At 38.9% G+C, this 25503-nt stretch overlaps 1 protein-coding gene across 4 annotated transcripts in view; it reads left to right on the plus strand.

Annotated features, from left to right (window-relative positions):
• The window catches only part of LOC124717318 (glycine N-methyltransferase), a 97769-nt gene that overhangs the window by 55044 nt on the left and 17222 nt on the right, over positions 1 to 25503 (plus strand). For all 4 annotated transcript variants that reach the window (XM_047244153.1, XM_047244152.1, XM_047244154.1 and 1 more), the window contains one exon: positions 20806 to 20941. In XM_047244153.1, coding sequence (XP_047100109.1) covers positions 20806 to 20941 — 136 coding nt within the window. The remainder of the gene's footprint in view (positions 1 to 20805; positions 20942 to 25503) is intronic.

Genomic DNA, 25503 nt, shown 5'->3' on the forward strand with positions numbered 1-25503 from the left:
AACCCACATGGGAGTCCTTGGAGGGAAGACGATATTCGTTTTGTGAAGCATTATTGAGAAAAATTTGGAGAAAAGGCATTTGAGGCTGGCAGCAGAACAATTTTACTGCAGCTGATGCTCATTTTGTATAAGGACTACAAAGTTAAGATAGAGAAATTAGGGCTCATATGGAGGCATATAGAAGATTAGTAATGGTACGAGATACCCTCCACTGTATGCCATGTGGTGGCTTGCAGAGTATGTTTGTAGATGTGGATGTAGAATGCCTAACTCATCAACTGTGCCTCAAATTCCTTTGTTCAAACTTTGGCAATCAATTGTCTTCAGTTTCATGAAAGGTTGTCTGTAATCGGTTTGTGGAATTTTATTGTAATGTATTTCATGGAGGTCGGTCTGGATTGGTAAAGATTATAGAGAATGTGGACACTGTGAGGAACACGACAGAGAGGAGTGAGACATGGCTTACCATGAGACAGAGGCACCTTTACACATATATAAAACTGCTGTGCACTCTGTTTTGTACAACTGTTTATCTGCAAAGAAGGCCCGTCCATCCTGCAGGGATCTGCCCAAAGACTTGTATCAGATAGTGTAAGGAAATGCTGAAGCAGTTTCACTGAGCAAATGCAAAATCCACATATAACTGTGTAACGGGGGCCCAAACTCAGCAGTATTGATATGAGCCCAGATGTGAGGAGCAGTGAACTGCTGGCAATGTACCCAGTTGAACCCGAATCCACAACAGCGCTTTGTTCACAAAACAGATACGCTGGACTTGTCACAACTATCGTGTTAAAAGATCGAAGAATAAGTAATGGCAAATGGTATGCTACATGACAATTTACTTGGTGTGACAAAACAATGCACGGACAGCAACCTCTGTCGATTTAAGAACCTTGTGAGTCTGTTCTGAAAGCATGTGTTTTTTGAGGCACTTTTGCAGAACTTGTTCGAAAGCATACAAAAGTGTATAAGTGTTAAAGGTGAGTATTGAGAGAGTAACTAAACAATTTGTACAGAGAAGTTTGTCTTTCATTGTTTTTATAAAAAACAATTTCATGAATAAAGACAATTTTTTATAAGAAAGGTAACCCTCGAGAACAGCGATGGAAGTTTACATTTAAGCGAGGGTTTTAGGTCTTTGCTCAGCTTGTTAAGAACGGAGTTAAAGTGTGGAGGAGGTGCATGTTTTACAGAATAATGGTGTGGTTGCTGGAACAGTAATGCAATCTGAAGATTGCAGTGGACGTGCAAAATGTAGGTGGAGGTGTAATCTGAGCAGTCTTCTCTTTCCTCCCTGACGTGGCAGAGAACACAGGTTATGCTGGAGCCAGGGTGGCAATTCTTCTGGAAAACCTGGAGTTCTCAGGGAATTATATTTGACCTGGAAAAAACGGAGTTCTGTGTTTTTAACCTAGCACTGAAACTGAATTTTATTGAGTTTTATGAATGTAGTGTGTTAATTATATGAATATTATCCCATTTAAATTATTAATACGCTGCCACTCCTTTTGAAATATTAATTAACTGATTTATCAAGAGCTTCTTGACATCTTCCTCCACACACCTGGAATTCTTGTGGAATTTTTTTTTCCAAGTTTTTAGCTCACATTCACGACGCCTGCAGGGGGTGACATCACTCAGTGATTCCTGTACAGCACACAAAAATGCAACCATTGGCTCAGCTGGCAAGTTAAAATAGTTTAAATTAATCTGTTCAGTACAACTACATGAAAAATTAAGTTTTCACATACACTCCTGGAAATTGAAATAAGAACACCGTGAATTCATTGTCCCAGGAAGGGGAAACTTTATTGACACATTCCTGGGGTCAGATACATCACATGATCACACTGACAGAACCACAGGCACATAGACACAGGCAACAGAGCATGCACAATGTCGGCACTAGTACAGTGTATATCCACCTTTCGCAGCAATGCAGGCTGCTATTCTCCCATGGAGACGATCGTAGAGATGCTGGATGTAGTTCTGTGGAACGGCTTGCCATGCCATTTCCACCTGGCGCCTCAGTTGGACCAGCGTTCGTGCTGGACGTGCAGACCGCGTGAGACGACGCTTCATCCAGTCGCAAACATGCTCAATGGGGGACAGATCCGGAGATCTTGCTGGCCAGGGTAGTTGACTTACACCTTCTAGAGCACGTTGGGTGGCATGGGATACATGCGGACGTGCATTGTCCTGTTGGAACAGCAAGTTCCCTTGCCGGTCTAGGAATGGTAGAACGATGGGTTCGATGACGGTTTGGATGTACCGTGCACTATTCAGTGTCCCCTCGACGATCACCAGTGGTGTACGGCCAGTGTAGGAGATCGCTCCCCACACCATGATGCCGGGTGTTGACCCTGTGTGCATCGGTCGTATGCAGTCCTGATTGTGGCGCTCACCTGCACGGCTCCAAACACGCATACGACCATCATTGGCACCAAGGCAGAAGCGACTCTCATCGCTGAAGACGACACGTCTCCATTCGTCCTTCCATTCACGCCTGTCGCGACACCACTGGAGGCGGGCTGCACGATGTTGGGGCGTGAGCGGAAGACGGCGTAACGGTGTGCGGGACCGTAGCCCAGCTTCATGGAGACGGTTGCGAATGGTCCTCGCTGATACCCCAGGAGCAACAGTGTCCCTAATTTGCTGGGAAGTGGCGGTGCGGTCCCCTACGGCACTGCGTAGGATCCTACGGTCTTGGCGTGCATCCGTGCGTCGCTGCGGTCCGGTCCCAGGTCGACGGGCACGTGCACCTTCCGCCGACCACTGGCGACAACATCGATGTACTGTGGAGACCTCACGCCCCACGTGTTGAGCAATTCGGCGGTACGTCCACCCGGCCTCCCGCACGCTCACTATACGCCCTCACTCAAAGTCCGTCAACTGCACATACAGTTCACGTCCACGCTGTCGCGGCATGCTACCAGTGTTAAAGACTGCGATGGAGCTCCGTATGCCACGGCAAACTGGCTGACACTGTCGGCGGCGGTGCACAAATGCTGCGCAGCTAGCGCCATTCGACGGCCAACACTGCGGTTCCTGGTGTGTCCGCTGTGCCGTGCGTGTGATCATTGCTTGTACAGCCCTCTCGCGGTGTCCGGAGAAAGTATGGTGGGTCTGACACACCGGTGTCAATGTGTTCTTTTTTCCATTTCCAGGAGTGTATAATGCTGACCATCAAAATTTTTTTGCTGTTAATTGCTCAAGAATTCATCTCACACTTTTTTTGAAGAATAATTACACTTTTTGGCCATCATTATTTCATAACTTTTAATCTATGAAACAACTGAAATAAATTCAAGATGGCGGCGATTGAGAAGTTTAGTGAATTTGTGCCTCCAGTTATTTCGAATTTTCAGATGTTATCCGGCATCAACAGCAAGAAGATGATCAACAAAAGTGCTTCGCAAAGTTTCAAGTCTAGTGCCACGCAAAAAACCTGCAGTGAAAAATCATCCAAATCAAAATGCAAGTGTGTAACATGTGAAGACCATCCTGACAAAGCAAAACTAGTTGAAACTATTAATTCGTTGCAAGAAATTGTGCGCAGATCCTTGGCAGAAAACAGAGTGTTAGTGATATACTGCAGCTGGTTTTGGCTCTGCGATATACTGCAGCTGTTTGATCATTGAAGATAGACTGAGAACATTGTGATGTTTTGTCTGGTCATTGTACAGTTCACAATATTTAGTTGTTTTTTTTGTCTCTACGTAGTTTAAGCTGTCTCCTATTTTTCTTGTTTTCCAAATATTACATAAATACTTTGGTTTTTGTAGTATTGCAAAGTGCCCCTCCTCGAACCACGGCCTGCAGATCTGGTGCTGTTCCCTATGGGAATCCACGGTAGCCGTAGCTGCCTGCGCTCTCGGGACCCTCGACTAGTAGGTACACCTGTGCTAAGCCTGGCTCCCTAGCGGCTCTGCCGACCTAGAACTGGAGCCAGGCGTTGCAACAAAATCACCAAAGGTAAAATGTAAATAAAATAATGCTGCAACTCACTTGCCAAATTGGCTAAAATGTTTATGGCAGTCTATGTTCTTTTGGCAACGCTTTTCCAGTAAGTGTGTTGCATGTTAAAATGACTTCACTGTTTTAAGGAAGGCTGCATGTTACACAGTCATGTGAAGGAATGACCTTTACTGTCGCGTCGATGAGGGTTCGGGCTTGAAAGGTGAGCAAGTCTGTGAAACAGAACACTGATGTCCTTTTGGCAGCTTTTGAACTTAGTTATAATTCTGAGGTGGGGACAGTTGCTTCTGAAACACCACAACCAATTTTTACTTTCTGTCTGCAATGGCTTTGCCACTGCCGTAATGTCAAACCACAATCTCTGTTCCTTCTTGGGATTTCCACAGTGCATGCCACACTTGGTGCAGCACTTCCTACTGAATTCAAAGAGCATTTTTGTCCCTACTGTGAACTAATTAACCATACCTGTGATTATTCATGGTGCTCTTAGAATGTTCTCTATCCTGCCTTTTAGGACACCTTGGTATGAATCTTAGACTGATGAAGACTACTGGAGAATCATTCTCAAGAGGAATTGGCTGTAAAGGTTAGAGAGAGGCCCAACTAATAAAGCCACCCCTTGCCCCCCTCCCAAAAAACTAGGTATTTTTTTCTTCCCTGAAGATGGAGACTTCTGTTTCATAAGCCAGTACCTCTGCGTTCTATTTCAAATGTTCTACTGGCAGTAATGGAAGAAGTTTCATTTGTTCAAGGTAAGTACTGAGCAGAAATGCACAGTATCAGTGAAACAGTCTCAATAGTATCACCAACAGCTGAGAGTAACAGTGACAGCAAAGTAAAATTTAATGAATTTGTGTAAAAAGTTGTACAGAATGCAAATGGAAAACAGGTTGTTGGGAGAATCTAATAAGTACCAGATTGATTGTTTCCATCACTGTACTTTTCTTTCCCACTGATAAACCTTCTAATATTTTTCTTTTCTGTTTCGCAAGTGTTCTTCCTTAATAATTGTTCTTCCAGTGGTATATTCCCATTAAATATTCAGCAGTGAAGGTGAGGTTGATCTAATAGTTATTTATTTTCAATTCCTTTCTCACTACCACTACTGATTTTTTATAAGATTTTTTATGAGATTTGCAACATTTAAAAATGGTCACTGTTCTGAATTGTCATAAAGTGCAAAAAATAAGAGCATTCCTGTTCATAGGTTTGTTGAATTTTCAGTTCACACACTACTACTACTTGCTTTCATGGTTTTGCTTACATTACCCATTTTATACTACTGTACTTATATAATTTGATTACATGCATCCATTGTGGATACTATTATGTTACTCCCTTCTAATAAATGTTCATAAATAAATATGAGGGGTGTTTGAAAAGTCCATGCAAAAATAAAAACTACTTACATGTTTGGGGTAACCCTTGTTCATTTTTCGATATAGTCTCCTTTTAGACTTACACACTTCGCCCGATGCTGTTCTAATTTCTTGATCCCTTCCGAATAATAGGAATTGTCCAAGTCTGCAAAATAGCTATTAGTTGCCGCAATCACCTCCTCGTTTGAATAAAAGCTCTGTCCCGCCAGCCATTTTTTTCAAATTGGGGAAATAATAGTAGTCCGAGGGAGCCAAGTCTGGAGAATAGGGGGTTGTAAAACTAGTTGGAATCCTATTTCCATTAATTTTGCGACCACAACTGCTGAGGTGTGTGCTGGTGCATTGTCGCGATGGAAAAGGATTTTTTTTCGGTCCAATCGCAGGCGTCTTTCTTTCAGCTCGGTTTTCAAACGGTCCAATAACAATGAATAATATGCACCCGTAATATTTTTACCCTTTTCCAGATAGTCAATGAGGATTATCGCTTGTGAATCCCAAAAGACAGTCGCCATAACCTTTCTGGCCAAAAGACTGGTCTTCACCTTTTTTGGTGCAGATTCTCCCTTGGTAACCCATTGTTTAGATTGTTGTTTGGTCTCAGGAATATAGTAATGTATCCATGTTTCATTCACAGTGACGAAACAACACTTAAAAGTCCTGCGGATTCTTCATGAAGAGCTGCAAACCATCCTTGCAACACTTCGCACGATTCCCTTTTTGGTCAGGCGTGAGCAATCACGGAGCCCATCTTGCGGATAGCTTTCTCATGTCCAAATGTTTGTGCAAAATATTATGTACCCATTCATTCAAGATGCCCACAGCACTAACAATCTCATGCACCTTAACTTTTCTGTCATCCAACACCATATATGGATTTTATGAATGATTTCTGGAGTCGTAACCTCCACAGGACGTCCAGAACGTTCAGCATCAGTTGTGCCCATATGGCCACTCCGAAAATTTTCAAACTACTTATAAACTGTTCTAACCGAAGGTGCAGAATCACCATAATGTTTATCAAGCTTCTGTTCAGTCACCTGAGGTGTTTTGCCTTTTATAAAGTTATGTTTAATCACCACACGAAATTCTTCTTCGTCCATTTTTTGACAATCACTTGGCTTCCTTGATTCACATGAATGCCAAACACAAAGAAATAGACCAATATGGCTGAAACTTGGTGTGCATTCTTTCCAAAGATGCAACTAACTAAACATGACCTCGATTTGCGCTGGCGGTGCCATCTCTCAGACTTTGCACGGACTTTTCAAATGCCCCTTGTAAATAATAAATAAATGGTTTATTTGTTCATAATAACTTTTACAGTCATGGACATAGTAGGTTTACAAACATACAAACATTAATAAGAGTTTAGAAATAAAGATAAGTTATACACAACATCATTAAAAATCCTTTATGGAGTACAAACATTTAGCAATTGACAGATGCTTTAATTTTGTCTTAAATATATTTCTATTAAACAGTTTTATATTATTTGGCAGTCTGTTATGAAAATATCTTCTAGCAGAAAATAGACTATGGTCTGTCGCTTTTTTATTATTAAATAAATGTGATAATCCTCTCTTTTTCTTGTATTATAGGTATGGATTTCACTATTGATTATACTACATTCCATATTTTCTTTTGCAAACAGTATAGTCCTGAGAACATACAATGAATACACTGTTAGTATGTTATACTTAATGAAGTATTCTCAACAGGACTGATGTTTACTAATATTAGCTGTTATCCTAATTGCCTGATTCCATAATAGATTTGTGTTAAGACAGGTGGCACTATTATGCTAGAAAGGTGTTTTAGCAGGAGGGTGTCACAGGAGATTTTTTTACACATATAGCTGATGCGCTCCTTGCACGTAAAATGTCCATCTACTGTAATACCCAGGAATGTATGTTTGTCAATTGTTCCAACTGAATTCTCTGCTCAGTATCTATTTGTCTTGATTTATAATTTAGCAGAAACTCCATCAGAATTGTCTTGTCCTTATTTAGTGCCAATTTGTTTACGGTGGGATATTCTGTGATGAGGTTAATGTTCTCTATTATTTTACACTGGCCACTGTTTTGTAGAGCACCAGCTTATGAAGGAAGTATCGTTGCCATAACTTACTTGGTTTGATTTTTGTACACAACAAACATAAAAGGCCTGGTAGTGCTTTTCTGAGAGACACCACAGTTAAAAATTTTATAAGAGATTTTACTGTTTGTGTATGTCCCCCAGTTGTATGATACAGCTTAACATTGTCTCCTGTCAGCAAGGTATGATCTTAGCAAGTCTAATTCCACTCCTCTGCCTTGATAAGTTTCTAATTTATATAGAAGAATGGAATGAGGCCATGGATAGGTCTAAAAGGGTGCCAGTAACTTAGTTTCCATCATCAAGTTTAACCAGTACCGCTTGAAAAAAATAATACAAAATTGCATTATGAGAAATATAAGAAAAGTTAATTTCCTGAAAAACATTCACTAGAATTGCAATAAAATATAATTAGATTTTAATACTGTGGTTCTGGTCCATCTTTTAAAATTAAATATATAAAAATATAACAGTATTTTTGAAATGACAATAACTTTAGTAAAGATAATTGTAGTGTCGGTAGCTGGACCGACACCGTGATGTTGATTGCTGAAAAGGAATGCTAAACTAAAGCTGTAGCCGATAGTGCACGCACGGCAATAAGCATACGGGCGTGAAGTCTGGAACATAAAAACTTATGAATGAATAAGAAGAAAAGTATGTAGATGCTTTTTACTTAACTTTTAATAATTCCTTGGAATACATCTCTCTTGATTACTCGTAAGCTATAGGCACTGATACAAATGGCTCCTTGTTAGTTCGTAGCCATTAACTTCTGATGGCTATTCTGTCTCTCGGCTAATGAGAGAGAAAGGCTTCGTACCACTGGGCGATAGCTAGGTTCGCGTACAACTGGGCGGTAGCTTGGTTCTCGTACAACTGGGGCCGAGTCCACTCTCGTATCACGAGACCTGCCTTGGTGGTGGCGCTAGGTCTGCGATCACAGTGGCGACACGCGGGTCCGACATGTACTACATGGACCGCGGCCGATTTAAACTACCACCTAGCAAGTGTGGTGTCTGGCGGTGACACCACAGATAATTTAAATGACTTCATTATAATTAACAGATAAGACTGTAGAAGACAAAATTTTGTAGATAAGCAGAAAATTGCATTCATCCAACTAAGGTTTGAGTTACTTGCTAAGGTTTGAAGTCCACCTGTTTTCTGTAATCATATAACCATAACTTCAAAATAGTAGACCAGAGTACAACATGACACTGGATTCAATGGTAAACATTGAAGTATTGAGATCATTAATCTGTTTTAAATTTAAGATAAATTTTGGAGAAAAAATTGTATGCACAAAAATAATTCTGAAGAATCAAAAACAATAGTCTTAACTGGTCTAAATAATCTCACATTTCAGTAAAACAGGTCATACAAGCATATTTCAACTTTTTATATTCTTTTTAACAAAAATAATCTCCCATTTTATGTTACACTGACCAGTCCTGCTTTTTTTAATTATATGCAAATATGCCTTTACAGGATGAAACAACTTTGAATATTTTCATAAGGCATTAATACTTCATAGTCAGTAACAACATAATTAGCACATATTGGCCATTTACTACCAAGACTAACTCTTTCTCATGCCACTGCTATATGATCATAGAGTTGTTAACTATGATCCAAATATGACCAATAAATCAGACCCAGCTCAAACTTCATAAGCATCAGTAATATAACTACACAAACCAATATTTAATGTCATCATGTTACCTAACTTACATACAGTCGTTTCTCAGAATTTCATACAGCATACAATCATAAATAAAAGTGCAATGCATTACAAAACAAAATACCCGTAAATCCCTAACATTTCATTTCCCAAACATTGTCATCATCATCATCATTATTGTTATTAACATCATAAATCTTACTTATATCACAGCATAAACCTTGTCTTAGTATCATACTTCACAATACAATTTTATCATTTTCATTTCAATGTAAGCCTCATGAACATCACAAAATATCTCACAGAACTTCATAATAATTCCATTAATATGCCTAAAATAGAAAAACTGCTTTACTTTATAAACCTTGCATTTTATTCTTAATATTGCAACATGATTATTAAACCAAGAAAAATACACTTTGCCTCATATAGTCGTATAACCATTAACTTTGCATCGGTCTGAAAAACATCACTTTTTGTTACTGTATGCCTCTATTCAGCAAAATTAACATAGGTTATGAAATAATTACATTTTCATTTTGTTTTAAACAGTTTTTGTTGACTAAAGCACTAGATGTTTTGGCACTGCAAACACTGGCCGACTGTAGTAACATTTTATCAGTCTGACTTTCATTTATGTAAAAATTGAAATTTATTTTTCAATATGCATGTATGTTCCCTAACATGACAAAAGTTTTTTGAAATCTATTTATCTTCAGTTAATTTCAAACACCAATAATACAAAATATTAGATCATGGTTTTCGTAATCCATGTAAAAGATTTTTCCATTTCTAACTCTGGCTCACATGAACAGCAATTGATCCATACACAGTGAAAAATCCAAAGTACTAATAATGATTTACATATCAGAAGTTTTTCATTATAAACAGTAAATAAGTCTTATTTTCCTGCTGTCCAGTTTGCAAAATATATTTTTAATTCAGCATATTTAATAGTAGTGAGATTATTATTTTACTGCACACTTACATGATTTTTATAATGAAACAGTTGAAGACAGACTGACAATATAATGTAATTGTAACAAAGATAAACAGATAAAGTTACTGAAAAATATTGCAGTATGGAAATTCAACCTGTTGAAGTAATAGTCACAAGTAAAAATAAGTTATATAGTCAGTTTTGACATGATAGAGTATAAAAGACAAGCACTAGCTATAAATTTTCATAGCACACAGACAGAGTGAAAGTACATAGTGCACTCAAAATTATTCCGTGTACAAAGTAGTTTTCATTAGTTCCAATGTCCGCTCCTGGTAGCTGAGTGGTCAGAGTAATGGAATGTCACACCTAACGGCCCGGGTAAGATTCCCGGCTGGGTCAGAGATTTTCTCCGCTCAGGGACTGGGTGTTGTGTTGTCCTTATCATTGTCGTTTCATCCTCATTGACACGCAAGTTGCCGAAGTGTTGTCAACTCGAAAGACTTGCACCAGGCGAACGGTCTACCCAACGGGAGGCTCTAGCCACACGGCATTTCCATTTTCTTAGTACCAATAAATAAGATGTCGTTTTTTAGTTAGTCTTTTTTCCAGCTGCTACCTTTTTTTTGTTTTTAAATGGCATTTCTCATATTTCAAGTAATAGTGACTTCATCTCTTATTACCATTTCACTGGATAGTGCAGTTTCCTACTGTGTTTAGTTCCTGTTTTGCTTTGATGTCAACTATTTTTTTTCTTTTTATGTAATTTATTACATTATTTCTTATCCACGTCCTCCAATTACATATGCTTAGCCATAACTTTTTGCATCACCGTTGTTTCTGTTAACATCATATTTCCCTACAGTACAGTGATATAATCATCATTATCATAATAAAGCCATAACACATTTCCATTAATTCTTACCTGTCACAAAATATTCACTTCCCCTTACAATTAAACATCAACAGCAATAAACTTGCCTTACAGAAATGTGATAACAGCAACATAACATTCATTTCACTTTACCATGTTACAGATACCAAAACTAGCATATTCAACATTACCTACTTTACACACAACAGGACAAGAACATAGTCATTTCTCATGCATTTGTTCTACCATGAGTAATACATACTTCACATTACATGTAGAATAACTGAAAATAGCTGACACTCATGAGAAACATTTCTGTTCAGATCTTTGCTTTTGATGTTGCTTGTAATAACTCACATTGTCTAGTACATATTGCTCTTACCACAGTGTCAGCATAAACCATAAATTTATTAATTTCCTATCTTGTCAAAAATGAAAATGGTTATGCAGTTTACTCTAGAATAATTTCAACTTTTTATTCCTAGATCAATACATTTGAAAATTACAACCATTGCTAAATGAAACATAAAGAATATGAAATATTTGAAAACTCCAAACCACCAACTATCTTCACTAATCGGTTGTAGCAGTCAGAGAGTATAAAAAATTCCTTAAATTCTCCCCCCCCCCCCCCTCCCATGAACTATGGACCTTTCAGTTGGTGGGGAGTCTTGAGTGCCTCAGTGATACAGATAGCTGTACCATAGGTGCAACCACAATGGAGGGATATCTGTTGAGAGGCCAGATAAATGTGTGGTTCCTGAAGAGGGGTAGCAGCTGTGTTGGTACTGCTAACGACTGTAAGCAAGGGGAAACTACAGCCATAATTTTTCCTGAGGGCATGCAGCTTTACTGTATGGTTAAATGATGATGGTGTCCTCATGGGTAAAATATTCTGTAGGTAAAATAGTCCCTCATTTGAATCTCCAGGCAGGGATTACTCAGGAGGATGTCGTTATCAGGAGAAAGAAAACTGGTGTTCTACAGATCGGAGCATGGAATGTCAGATCCCTTAATCGGGCAGGTAGATAGATTAAAGCTAGATATAGGGGGCATTAGTGAAGTTCGGTGGCAGGAGGAAAAGACTTCTTGGTCAGTTGAATACAGGGTTATAAATACAAAATCAAATTGGGGTAATGCAGGAGTAGGTTTAATAATGAATAAAAAAATACGAGCATGGGTCAGCTACTATGAAAAGCATAGTGAATGCATTACTGTAGCCGAGATAGACACGAAGTCCACACCTACCGCATTAGTACAAGTTTATATGCCAACTAGCTCCGATTCGTAGATGATGAAGTGATTGGAGAAATGTATGATGAGAATTAAGACATTATTCAGATAGTAAAGGGAAATGAAAATTTAATAGTCAAGGGGGACTGGAATTCGACAGTAGGAAAAGGAAGAGATGGAAAAGTAGTAGGTGAATATGGAATGGGAATAAGGAGTGAAAGAGGAAGCCGTCTGGCAGAATTTTGCACAGAGCATAACTTGATCATACCTAACACTTTGAAGGAAGATTGTATGCGTGGAAGAGGCCTGGAGACACTGGAAGGTTTCAGATAAATTATCTAATGGTAGCACAGAGATTTAGGAACCAGGTTTTAAATTCTAAGACATTTCCAGTGGTAGATGGAGATTCTAACCACAATCTATTGGTTATGATCTATAGATTAAAACTGAAGAAACTGCAAAGAGGTGGGAATTGAAGGACATGGGACCTGGATAAACTGAAAGAACCAGAGGTTGTAGAGAGTTTCAGAGAGAGCATTAGGGAATGATTTAAAGGAACAGGGGAAATAAATACAAGAAGAAAGGGTAACTTTGAGAGATGAAATAGTGAAGGCAGCAGAGGATCAAGTAGGTAAAAAGCCGAGGGCTAGTAGAAATCCTTGGGTAACAGAAGAGACATTGAATTTAATTAATGAAAGGAGAAAATATAAAAATGCAGTAAATGAAGCAGCCAAAAAGGAATACAAACGTCTAAAAAATGAGATCGACAGGAAGTGCAAAACGGCTAAGCAGGGATGGCTAGAGGACAAATGTAAGCATGTAGAAGTGCATATCACTAGGGGTAAGATGGATACTACCTACAGGGAAATTAAAGAGACCTTTGGAGAAAAGAGAACCACTTTTATGAATATAGATGGAAAACCAGTTCTAAATGGAGAAAGGAAAGCAGAAAGATGGAAGGACTATATAGAAGATCTATACAAGGATGATGTACTTGAAGGCACTATTATGGAAATGGAAGGGGACGTATGTGAGATATGACATTGTGTGAAGAGTTTGACAGAGCACTGAAAGACATAAGTCAAAACAAGACTTCTGGAGTAGACAACATCCCATTAGAACTACTGATGGACTTGGGAGAGCCAGCTATGACAAAACTCTGCCATTTGGTGAGCAAGATGTATGAGACAAGCGAAATACCTTCAGACTTCAAGAAGAGTATAATAATGCCAATCCCAGAGATAGCAGGTGTTGAAAGATGTGAAAATTACCAGACTATCAGATTAATAAGTGACGGCTGCAAAATACTAACACGAATTCTTTACAGATGAATGGAAAAACTGGTAGAAGCCGACCTCAGGGAAGATCAGTTCAGATTCCAGAGAAATGTTGGAACACGTGAGGAAGTACTGATCCTATGACTTATCTTCGACGATAGAGTAAGGAAAGGTAAACTTACGTTTCTAGCATTTGTAGACTTAGAGAAAGCTTTTGCCAATATTGACTTTAATATTCTCTTTCAAATTCTGAAGGTGGCAGGGGTCAATTATAGGGAGCGAAAGGCTATTTACAATTTGTACAGAAACCAGATGGCAGTTATATGAGTCGAGGGCATGAAAGGGAAGCAGAGGTCGGGAAGGGAGTGAGACAGGGTTCTAGCTTATCCCTGATGTTATTCAATCTGTATACTGAGCAAGCAATGAAGGAAACAAAAAAAAAATTGGAGTAGGAATTAAAGTCCATGGAGAAGAAATAAAGGTTTTAGGTGACATTGTAATTCTGTCAGATACTGCAGAGGACCTGGAAGAGCAGTTTAAAGGAATGGACAGTGTCTTGAAAAGGGGATGTAAGATGAACGTCAACAGGATAATGGAATGTAGTCTAATTAAGTCAGGTAATGCTGAGGGAATTAGATTAGGAAATGAGGCACTTAAAGTAGTAGATGAGTTCTGCTATTTGGGGAGCAAAATAACTGATGATGATCGAAGTAGAGACAATGTAAAATGTAGACTAGCAATGGCAAGAAAAACGTTTGTGGAAAAGAGAAATTTGTTAAAATCGAGTATAGATTTAAGTGTCAGGAAGTCTTTTCTAGAAGTATTTGTATGGTGTGTAGCCATGTATGGATGTGAAACATGGATGATTAATTGTTTAGACTAGAAGAGAGTAGAAGCTTTTGAAATGTGGTGCTACAGAAAAATACTGAAGATCAGATGGGCAGATCAAGTAACTAATGAGGAGGTACTGGATAGAATTTGGGAGAAGAGGAATTTGTGGCACAAATTGACTAGAAGAAGGGATTGATTGCTAGAACACATTCTGAGGCATCAAAGTATCACCAATTTAGTGTTGGAGGCAAGCAGGGAGGGTAAAAATCGTAGAGGGAGATCATGAGATGAATACACTAAGCAGATTCAGAAGGATGTATGGTGCAGTAGTTACTTAGAGATGAAGAAGCTTGCACAGGATAGAGTAGCATGGAGGGCTGCATCAAACAAGTCTCTGAATGGAAGACCACAACAACAACAAATGCAATATAAAATGTACCTCTGTAACATTGTCCATATCATAGCAAAAATTTCAAAGTCCATATTTAAATCAGTCTCATTGAAATTTAACTAATAAAGCAGAAAAGTCTTAGAATTTTCACTCGGAGACAAAAATTTTAGTATTATCACTATTGTCTTATATGTGGATGACTTGCGTACCTCTCCATGATGTCATGTAGTATAATTTTTGCAACTTCTTCTTACTCAAATGTAGTTCAAAAATAATTTCCTCAACTCAGTTTCTGTAAGCATGCACAGTGCTACTACTACATTTTTCACTCATTATTACTTTAAAACTTATCAGCAAACTAGAACTGTGTATGTTTGACCACAAACAAATATAATTTCACTTTTAGTGGCTGACATACTTTCAGTCGTATTGGAGGAAACAATACTATTTTCAAATTTTTCATCAGCATTACCTACCTGTCTATATTTACTGTCTACAGCATTGTCATTGTATACTGAAATTTGTGATTTGGGTCCTGTAGTAAGCATTTTATTAGTTGCAGCATTATTCCAAACATGTACCTTACTGTTTCTAAACTGTTCACAGAATTCTTCTTGGTACAATGAGCACCAGTTAAGCTGTAATTGATTAGAAAATAACAAAAAATTGTTGAAGGAAAGAATCGTATTTGAAAATACTTTTATGCATGCAGATGTTCAAGTGACAGAATCAGTGTTAATTACTAATTCTGATTCTTCATTAGCCCTGACTGGATCATTGTTTTCAACAGAAATAATTTTAGTTTTGTGCATTTTCAACTTCTCGCGGCGTAATGAATAATCCATTAAATTTCGGGCATGCAGCCACACAAATAAAATTTCCTCTACTGATATTCGTGGTATGGCCCCATAGTATGGATGAATTAAATCGATTTCTTGAGCATTTGAATTCCATCCATGCTAGCATTAAATTTACTATGGAAATAGAAAAAGACGGCTGCCTCCCCTTTTTGGATGTTGTCGTTCGCCGTGAAAGTGATGGCACATTAGGACATACCGTATATCAGAAACCAACGCACACAAATCTATATCTTCATGCCAGTAGCTGCCATCACCCTTCTCAGACCATGGATGCCCTTAAAACCGTAGTGCATGGGGTGCACTATATATCCGATGAAGACAATTTGCAAGGAGAGCGAACATACCTCAAGAGAATTTTTAAATCGAATGGATATTCTCCGCAACAAATTCGTAGAGCATTCGATGCAAAACCTAAAATGCAGGTATGTGATGGGGAAGAAGATAGTAACTTCTTCAGATCTAGGGCATTTCTGCCCTATGTGGGTGCTCTTTCTTCAAAGATAGACCGTATTCTTGAGAAGCACTGTGTTAAAGTGATCTTCCGGCCCCCCACGAAGATTGCGGCTTTACTCGGCTCTGTGAAGGACGATTTACTGCTTTGTAAGGCGGGTGTGTACCAGATTCCTTGCGGAAATTGTGAGCAGTCATACATAGGTCAGACAACACGCACCGTTCATGAGAGGTGTGTGGAGCACCGAAGATACACACGCTTATTACAACCAGACAAGTCAGCTGTGGCCGAACATTGTATTGATACGTGTCGTTCCATGAATTACAGTGATGTGAAGAATTTAACATCCACCTTTTCATTTTGGGAATCTGTATTCAAGGAAGCTATAGAAATTCGATTAGCCAACAATTTAATAAACAGAGATAATGGTTTTAATTTGGACAAAGCATGGAATCCGGCTCTTGGAGTAATTAAATTGCAGAGAAGTCGTCATCGTGTCACCGCCGCCGATCAAACATTGATAAGCAAATTGAATGTCTGTACGCCTTTGCCACAGGCGGCGCATGTGTAAGCATATGTCTCTGCCGCCGACCAGCATCTGTGACCCGCATGCGCAGTACCACAGCGGTGGAGCATATAAGGCCACGCTTGGCACCTTGTCATCAGTGTTGTGACTCGCTCTGAAGATGGCCGGACGATACGCGGCCGAAATATCAGTAGAGGAAATTTTATTTGCGCGGCTGCAGGCCCGAAGTTTAATGGATTAATTTTAGTTTTGTTGACACTAGATAAGTCATGATTTTCGGGGTTGTGTTAACACATGTTTCTGGTACCACAAAAGTAGTATCAGTTTCTACAACAGATTGTTTTTGTTTAACAACTGGGCTACGACTATCTTTGACTTTGTTTGTGAAAATCTTAATTCTGTTTCCAAAAGTGTCTAATTATTCAAATTTTTAAAACTTGCCTTCGTCTCTTTCATTAGTTCTGATATTTGATATTATAGATTAAAACCCAACTGTTCATTATTTTCTTTCACTATTTCCTGTTACCCTGATTTTAATTCATTGTTATTGTTTTTGATTTCTGTTTGCGTAGATAATTTTAAGTTTTCAATATTACTATTACTTTCTGTTTGCATCTATAATTTTAAATTTTCAATATTATTTTTGTTTTCAGTTTTCAATATTCAAATTGTGTGTCCAGTCTTCCCAATTTCCCCAAGATGACATTGAAAATATCCCCCTGATCTGCCCGTCATCTACTGCAATGTCACTTTTATTGTCAGACAGTAGCATCTGCAGCCCCCCCCCCCCCCCCCCCCCCAAATTTCACTTACTGTTTGTAGCATTTTATTTTATACAGAAACACTTTTTTTCACATAACATAGCTTCATTATATTTCTTGTATTTATTTGTATTTCTTCCATTGCCTCTGGTGATGATCTACATCATCTTACTTGATTTCCATGTACACGGCCAGTATGTACTGAGGTTTCTTTACACTTTTCTCATTTACACTGTAATTTTATCTGCTTCCCTATCGTAAGTTTCCTGTAATATTCCAGGTAATGTTTTAACCCTGGATGACATACTCACATATAATGTTACTCCCTTCTATTAAATCTTCATGGATAAACTGATACAAAATTTACAACACTCATTTGTCTATTCTGTTGATGTCAACATTTAAATAATTTTTGAAGGGAGTAAACTTGAAATTGGCAGATAAATGTTACTAATCTTGCTATGGCTGCCTTGTTTTCTAGGGTGTCTTCTTTGTTCCTATATAAGCTTTCCAAAATTATTGGTCCAAGGTGTTTCAATGACAAGTCACTGGAATATTGTTAATTCTTGTTACCTCTGGCGTGTTTGGAGCCTAAAAATTCTATAAGTATTTCGTACATAGCTTCCAGTTCCTTCTAGAACCAGATATAAACTAAATTATTATTAACAGGACTTTCTTAGTTAAAGTTGCTTTTTGACTATAACTTACACAATGTTCTCTGGAAATAATTATTTATGTGAAATTTATGTTCCTAAAAGTTCGTAACAAAGGCTGCAAATTTTGACACTGCGAAAAATAACAGCTTCCTGTAACTGTATGCAGCCAGTTATATTATTGATAGTAAAATTAGAAAAATTGTAAATAAAGACAGAAATTTTATTTGTACGAAAACTGAGGCATAACAATATTATCTTTACTGTAAAGTAGTTCTTGCATCATGTAAGTTGACAGTTGTTATTACTGATGTTCGAGGTCAGTGTTGCAAAATGGATCAATATGGAAAATAAAATTATGTTATCAGAAAAATAGTGTTTTTGCAATCAAATATATGCAAAAAAACTTTGGATGTAGGATATATAATCTTAATATGAAAATTAACTCATGTTGGGCCAAAATTTGTATGGAATTGAACATTTCAATTGACGTGCAAAAGTTCCGAGGAGGCAAGATTCATTACAATATGCATCCGACAGCTGTATGATATCAACTTCAGATATTGATATCTTTTTAGTTCCGAGCTCACATGGACTGTTTGTTTACTCGCTCATCGTTTTACCACTATTGAAATCCAACCACTACCTGATTCGAATGCTCACATGGTGTTTGATAGGATGGGTATACTTGTACCAAAGTACATATTTGCTTTTGAACTGCTGGAAACTGTGTCTGTAATGTCAGAACTTAATGTTGAAGAGTGGGCTTTGGCGTCCTATGTACGAGGTGCATTCAAGTTCTAAGGCCTCCGATTTTTTTTCTCCGGACTGGAAAGAGATAGAAACATGTGCATTGTTTTAAAATGAGGCCGCGTTCATTGTCAATACGTCCCAGAGATGGCAGCACCGTACGACAGATGGAATTTTACCGTCAGCAGCGAGAATGAGAACTGTTTTAAATACTTAAAATGGCGACATTTTCCTTACTTCAACAGCATGCAATCATTCGTTTTCTGAATTTGCGTGGTGTGGAACCAATCGAAATTCATCGATAGTTGAAGGAGACATGTGGTGATGGAGTTATGGATGTGTCGAAAGTGCGTTCGTGGGTGCGACAGTTTAATGAAGGCAGAACATCGTGTGACAACAAACCGAAACAACCTCGGGCTCACACAAGCCGGTCTGAAGACATGATCGAGAAAGTGGAGACAAATTGTTTTGGGGGATCACCGAATGACTGTTGAACAGATCGCCTCCAGAGTTGGCATTTCTGTGGGTTCTGTGCACACAATCCTGCATGACAACCTGAAAATGCGAAAAGTGTCATCCAGGTGGGTGCCACGAATGCTGACGGACGACCACATGGCTGCCCGTGTGGAATGTTGCCAAGCAATGTTGACGCTCAACGATAGCATGAATGGGACTTTCTTTTCGTCGGTTGTGACAATGGATGAGATGTGGATGCCATTTTTCAATCCTGAAACAAAGCACCAGTCAGCTCAATGGAAGCACACAGATTCACCGCCACCAAAAGAATTTCGAGTAACCGCCAGTGCTGAAAAAATGATGGTGTCCATGTTCTGGGACAGCGAGGGCGTAATCCTTACCTATTGTGTTCCAAAGGGCACTACGGTAACAGGTGCATCTTACGAAAATGTTTTGAAGAACAAATTCCTTCCTGCACTGCAACAAAAACGTCCGGGAAGGGCTGCGCGTGTGCTGTTTCACCAAGACAACGCACCTGCACATCGAGCTAACGTTACGCAACAGCTTCTTCGTGATACCAACTTCGAAGTGGTTCCTCATGCTCCCTACTCACCTGACCTGGCTCCTAGTGACTTTTGGCTTTTTCCAACAATGAAAGACACTCTCCGTGGCCGCACATTCACCAGCCGTGCTGCTATTGCCTCAGCGATTTTCCAGTGGTCAAAACAGACTCCTAAAGAAGCCTTCGCCGCTGCCATGGAATCATGGCGTCAGCGTTGTGAAAAATGTGTACGTCTGCAGGGCGATTACGTCGAGAAGCAACGCCAGTTTCATCGATTTCGGGTGAGTAGTTAATTAGAAAAAAAATCGGAGGCCTTAGAACTTGAATGCACCTCGTAAGTACTTTTTATGTTTTTAGTTTTAATGCTATATTAATTTAAATTTAATGCCATTGGTCTTCGTTTGATGGCAGCTTTTGTTTTCACTAGCTATAAAATGACAAAATGTTTAAATTAAAATAGCAATAAATATTTTTAATGGTTGTCAGCAGAATGCCTACTGTCAATAACTACAACAGTTGTTAAACTGTAGGCTAGATTCGAATTATTTGAGTTGTCAGGGTGTTAAGTGAATAAAGAAAACAGATAAAATAGTGAGTAGTGCACATACACCTTGCACCAACAATTTATCAGTGTACTGAAGATCATGTGTAAGTAGTACCATCAAGGAGAGGAATGGCATACAGCCACCTTCTGTCACTGACATTGTCAAATCCAGATTAATATGCAGACCCTGGAAGATAGGAGATAAAGCCAGGAAAAAGAAGAAGGAGACAAAGTGTTCAAACCTCCATTTGTGACCAAATATCTTGAAGATACTCTAAAAGCTCTGTATTTTAACAGGGTTATTCAGTATCTGCTCTTTTTAAAGCTCTTCAACATTTATGTAAATTGTAATACTACGAAGAATGTAGGTGGTTAACAAAACAAGCAAAAAGTGAAAAATCTGTGCTTTTTAATTAAGTTTGCTAACCAAACTTTGTCCTAATTTGAAATTGTCACGTGGTTGTGTCTGAGACGAAGTTCAAGTTTAAGTCTTACGATATACTGCGTGTAAGCTTAAATTTGTCTAGTTCACTGTTATAATTGTAAATACATTTTCAGTAATCGAGGAAGCCAATTGGCTGACCCTCGCCGATGATATAGCTGACCTTATCGGAGATGGCTTCGATGCAGTGATCTGCCTCGGAAATTCATTTGCGCATCTGCCTGATGTCACAGGAGACCAGAGAGACCAAAAGTAAGTAATACGGTTGTTTCTATAGCTAACATAAAACCTGGTTTTTAATGTTAGTATCCTCTTTGGTTGTGACAAAATGAGACTGGGTTGTCGTGTAAAAACTCAGCTAACTGTGACGATAAAAACCTGATAGGAACTGTTTGTTGGCTTTGTTTTCTGCATGGCTGCAAAAAAGGTGGTGAGTTTACGATCTTGTGTGATGCTTGCTTCAAATGTGAGTTGCATTTTAAACTTCATTTTATCCTTCTGTTACTCTTAGTTAGATGGTGTATGCACATTTGTGAAAAACAACACAAATGAACAAAGAACCTGATACATCCACCTTAACCCTAAAACACAACAGTATGGGATGTGTGACTCTTCGTCCATTTACAAAGAGAGCTACGATAGATTCGAGTTTGAACATGGTAATGTGAGACATCAATTCTTGAAGTTACATTTACAAAAAATTTTCAAAGTATATTTTATATTCTATTTTTTATGTCACTTCTTCAGATTTAAATGTAAAATAAATAACATTATTGATAGTGATCATTGATATAGTCGATGTCAAACAAATGAAAGTTTTGATTATCATTCTAATTAAAGGTGTTTTAATGCTTCTATGTTTACAAGATAGTTTGTTACAGTTTAACTGTGATGACAGAACAAAGAATTAATATATTTCCGGAAAAATGTCTTGTATTGCGAAGTCCTATACTTAAAATATGATGAGGTCCACAACTTTGAGTATTGTTTACTACCATATGTAACCAAATAAGCTGCATTGATCAGTTCTGTTACGGTGAAATGAAAGAAACTATGTGTGCATTGGTCTGCTACTGGAAAGCGATAGTGGCTGTTAACAAAGATAGTGGCTGTTAAAAAAGCAAACCAGAATGATCTGACAAAGAGGTATGTCTACAAAGGGAGAGAGCCACATCAAGACAGGACGGGAGTGGCTTGGGGAGAGGGAAGGGGGCAAGATAGGAGACATGCTCCCTTTCTCCAGATTTCTGCCCTGCCCCTCCTCCAGCACCACTACCAACCCACTCATCCCCCATCCCTCCCCCTTCTCTCATTGTTGTTTCCTCCTACTTCCAGTCTCTTGTGCTCCACATACCCAGATCTGTGACTTTTATCTTTTATTATCCTCACTTTGCGATTACCACTCAGACCCATCATGTGTGTGAGAGGGGGGGGGGGGGGGGGGGGGGGGGGGGGGGAGGGAGGGAGGGAGGAAGGAAGGAAGAGGGGGTTGTGGATTGGAGGGATGGAGAGAATTGTAGCTGGAACCTCACTGATGTTTTACATGTTTATATGTACTGTGCAGTAATAATTGATGGTAGCCCATCTTCATTTTCGTTTGTGCAGATCTACTGTAAAACCCCATTTTTAGATCTACTGTAAAACCCCATTTTTATGTTCTCGCATGTTACATTTTCCCGCTTTTTACGATCATTTTTGTCGGTCCCAACAGAAATCCTATTCTCTCAGTACAACACTTTTCGATCATTAATGATTCCATGTTGCAACATTTTTTTTTGCATTTTAAGTTTTGTTTGGCATTATCTACACCTTTTACATTGATTTTTCATACATATTTCTACAAAAAGTGCATTGTATTCCTGCTCAAAATCAGTTTTGCAACAAAGAAGAAAACTCTTAATATATGCAAAGTTGTTGATTGTGTGAATGAGAGTTAGTGCAGGAAGTAAGAAGTTCATTGTCGGTGTGTTGGGTCACAGCTGCCTGTGTTATAAGTTGGAAGTGTTTGGAAGGGTTGGATAGTCACTGCCTTAATGATAACCATGATCTGACGCTAGTAGCTTTAGTATCAACCTTCCATCTCCTTATTGTGTTGTGTTACAACAGCTTTAATTTAATTTCACAGTCATTTATACAAATAAATACATGTTTTGAAGGTGGCTATCTCTATAATGGATTTTGTACATCTACATCTACATGATTACTCTGCAATTCACATTTAATTTAAGTGCCTGGTAGAGGGTTCATCGAACCACAATCATACTACCTCCCTACCATTCCACTCCCGAACAGCGCGCGGGAAAAACGAACACCTAAACCTTTCTGTTCGAGCTCTGATTTCTCTTATTTTATTTTGATGATCATTCCTACCTATGTAGGTTGGGCTCAACAAAATATTTTCGCATTCGTAAGAGAAAGTTGGTGACTGAAATTTCATAAATAGATCTCGCCGCAACGAAAAACGTCTTTGCTCTAATGACCTCCATCCCAACTTGCGTATCATATCTGCCACACTCTCTCCCCTATTACGTGATAATACAAAACGAGCTGCCCTTTTTTGCACCCTTTCGATGTCCTCCGTCAATCCCACCTGGTAAGGATCCCACACCACGCAGCAATATTCTAACAGGACAAACGAGTGTAGTGTAAGCTGTCTCTTTAGTGGACTTGTTGCATCTTCTAAGTGTCCTGCCAATGAAATGCAACCTTCGGCTCTCCTTCCCCACAATATTATCTATGTGGTCTTTCCAACTGAAGTTGTTCGTAATTTTTACACCGAGGTACTTAGTTGAATTGACAGCCTTGAGAATTGTACTGTTTATCGAGTAATCAAATTCCAACGGATTTCTTTTGGAACTCATGTGGATCACCTCACACTTTTCATTATTTAGCGTCAACTGCCACCTGCCACACCATACAGCAATCTTTTCTAAATCACTTTGCAACTGATACTGGTCTTTGGATGACCTTACTAGATGGTAAATTACAGCATCATCTGCGAACAACTTAAGAGAACTGCTCAGATTGTCACCCAGGTCATTTATATAGATCAGGAACAGCAGAGGTCTCAGGACGCTTCCCTGGGGAACACCTGATATCACTTCAGTTTTACTTGATGATTTGCCGTCTATTACTACGAACTGTGACCTTCCTGACAGGAAATCACGAATCCAGTCACACAGCTGAGACGATACCCCATAGGCCCGCAGCTTGGTTAGAAGTCGCTTGTGAGGAACGGTGTCAAAAGCTTTCCAGAAATCTAGAAATACGGAATCAACTTGAGGTCCCCTGTCAATAGCGGCCATTACTTCGTGCGAATAAAGAGCTAGCTGCATTGCACAAGAATGATGTTTTCTGAAACCATGCTGATTACGTATCAATAGATCGTTCCCTTCGAGGTGATTCATAATGTTTGAATACAGTATATGCTCCAAAACCCTGCTGCAAACTGACGTCAATGATATAGGTCTGTAGTTCGATGAATTACTCCTACTACCCTTCTTAAACAGTGGTGCGACCTACGCAATTTTCCAATCTGTAGGGACAGATCTATCGGTGAGCGAGCAGTTGTATGTGATTGCTAAGTAGGGAGCTATTGTATCAGCGTAATCTGAAAGGAACCTAATCGGTATACAATCTGTACCTGAAGACTTGCCCGCATCAAGTGATTTGAGTTGCTTCGCAACCCCTAAGGTATGTACTTCTAAGAAACTCATGCTAGCAGCTGTTTGTGTTTCAAATTCTGGAATATTCCATTTGTCTTCTCTGGTGAAGGAATTTCGGAAAACTATGTTCAATAACTCCGCTTTAGCGGCACAGTCGTCGGTAACAGTACCATAGGCACTGCGCAGTGAAGGTATTGACTGCATCTTGCTGCTTGTGTACTTTACATATGACCAGAATTTCTTCAGATTTTCTACCAAGTTTCGAGACAATGTTTCATTGTGGAACCTATTAAAGGCATCTCGCATTGAAGTCCGTGCCAAATTTCGCGCGTCTATAAATTTTAGCCAATCTTCGGGATTTCGCGTTCTTCTGAACTTCGCATGCTTTTTCCATTGCCTCTGCAACAGCGTTTGGATCTGTTTTGTGTACCATGGGGGATCAGTTCCATCTCTTACCAATTTATGAGGTATGAATCTCTCAATTGCTGTTACTACTATATCTTTGAATTTGAGCCACATCTCATCTACATTTGCATAGTCAGTTCGGAAGGAATGGAGATTGTTTCTTAGGAAGGCTTCTAGTGACACTTTATCCGCTTTTTTAAATAAAATTATTTTGCGTTTGTTTCTGGTGGATTTGGAAGAAACGGTATTGAGCCTAGATACGACCTTGTGATCACTAATAACCTGTATCAGTCATGATGCTCTCTGTTAGCTCTGGATTGTTTGTGGCTAAGAGGTCAAGTGTGTTTTCGTAACCATTTACAATTCGCGTGGGTTTGTGGACTAACTGCTTGAAATAATTTTCGGAGAAAGCATTTAGGACAATCTCGGAAGATGTTTTCTGCCTACCACCGGTTTTGAACAAGTATTTTTGCCAACATATCGAGGGAAGGTTGAAGTCCCCACCAACTATATCCGTATGAGTGGGGTATTTATTTGTTACGAGACTCAAATTTTCTCTGAACTGTTCAGCAACTATATATTGGAGTCTGGGGGTCAGTAGAATGAGCCAATTATTAACTTAATTCGGCTGTTAAGTATAACCTCCACCCATACCAATTCACACGGAGTATCTACTTCGACTCCACTACAAGATAAACCACTACTGACAGACACAAACACTCCACCACCAATTCTGCCTAATCA

The sequence above is a fragment of the Schistocerca piceifrons genome, chromosome 9 (assembly GCF_021461385.2).
Source record: "Schistocerca piceifrons isolate TAMUIC-IGC-003096 chromosome 9, iqSchPice1.1, whole genome shotgun sequence".
Classification (NCBI taxonomy): Eukaryota; Metazoa; Arthropoda; class Insecta; order Orthoptera; family Acrididae; genus Schistocerca; species Schistocerca piceifrons.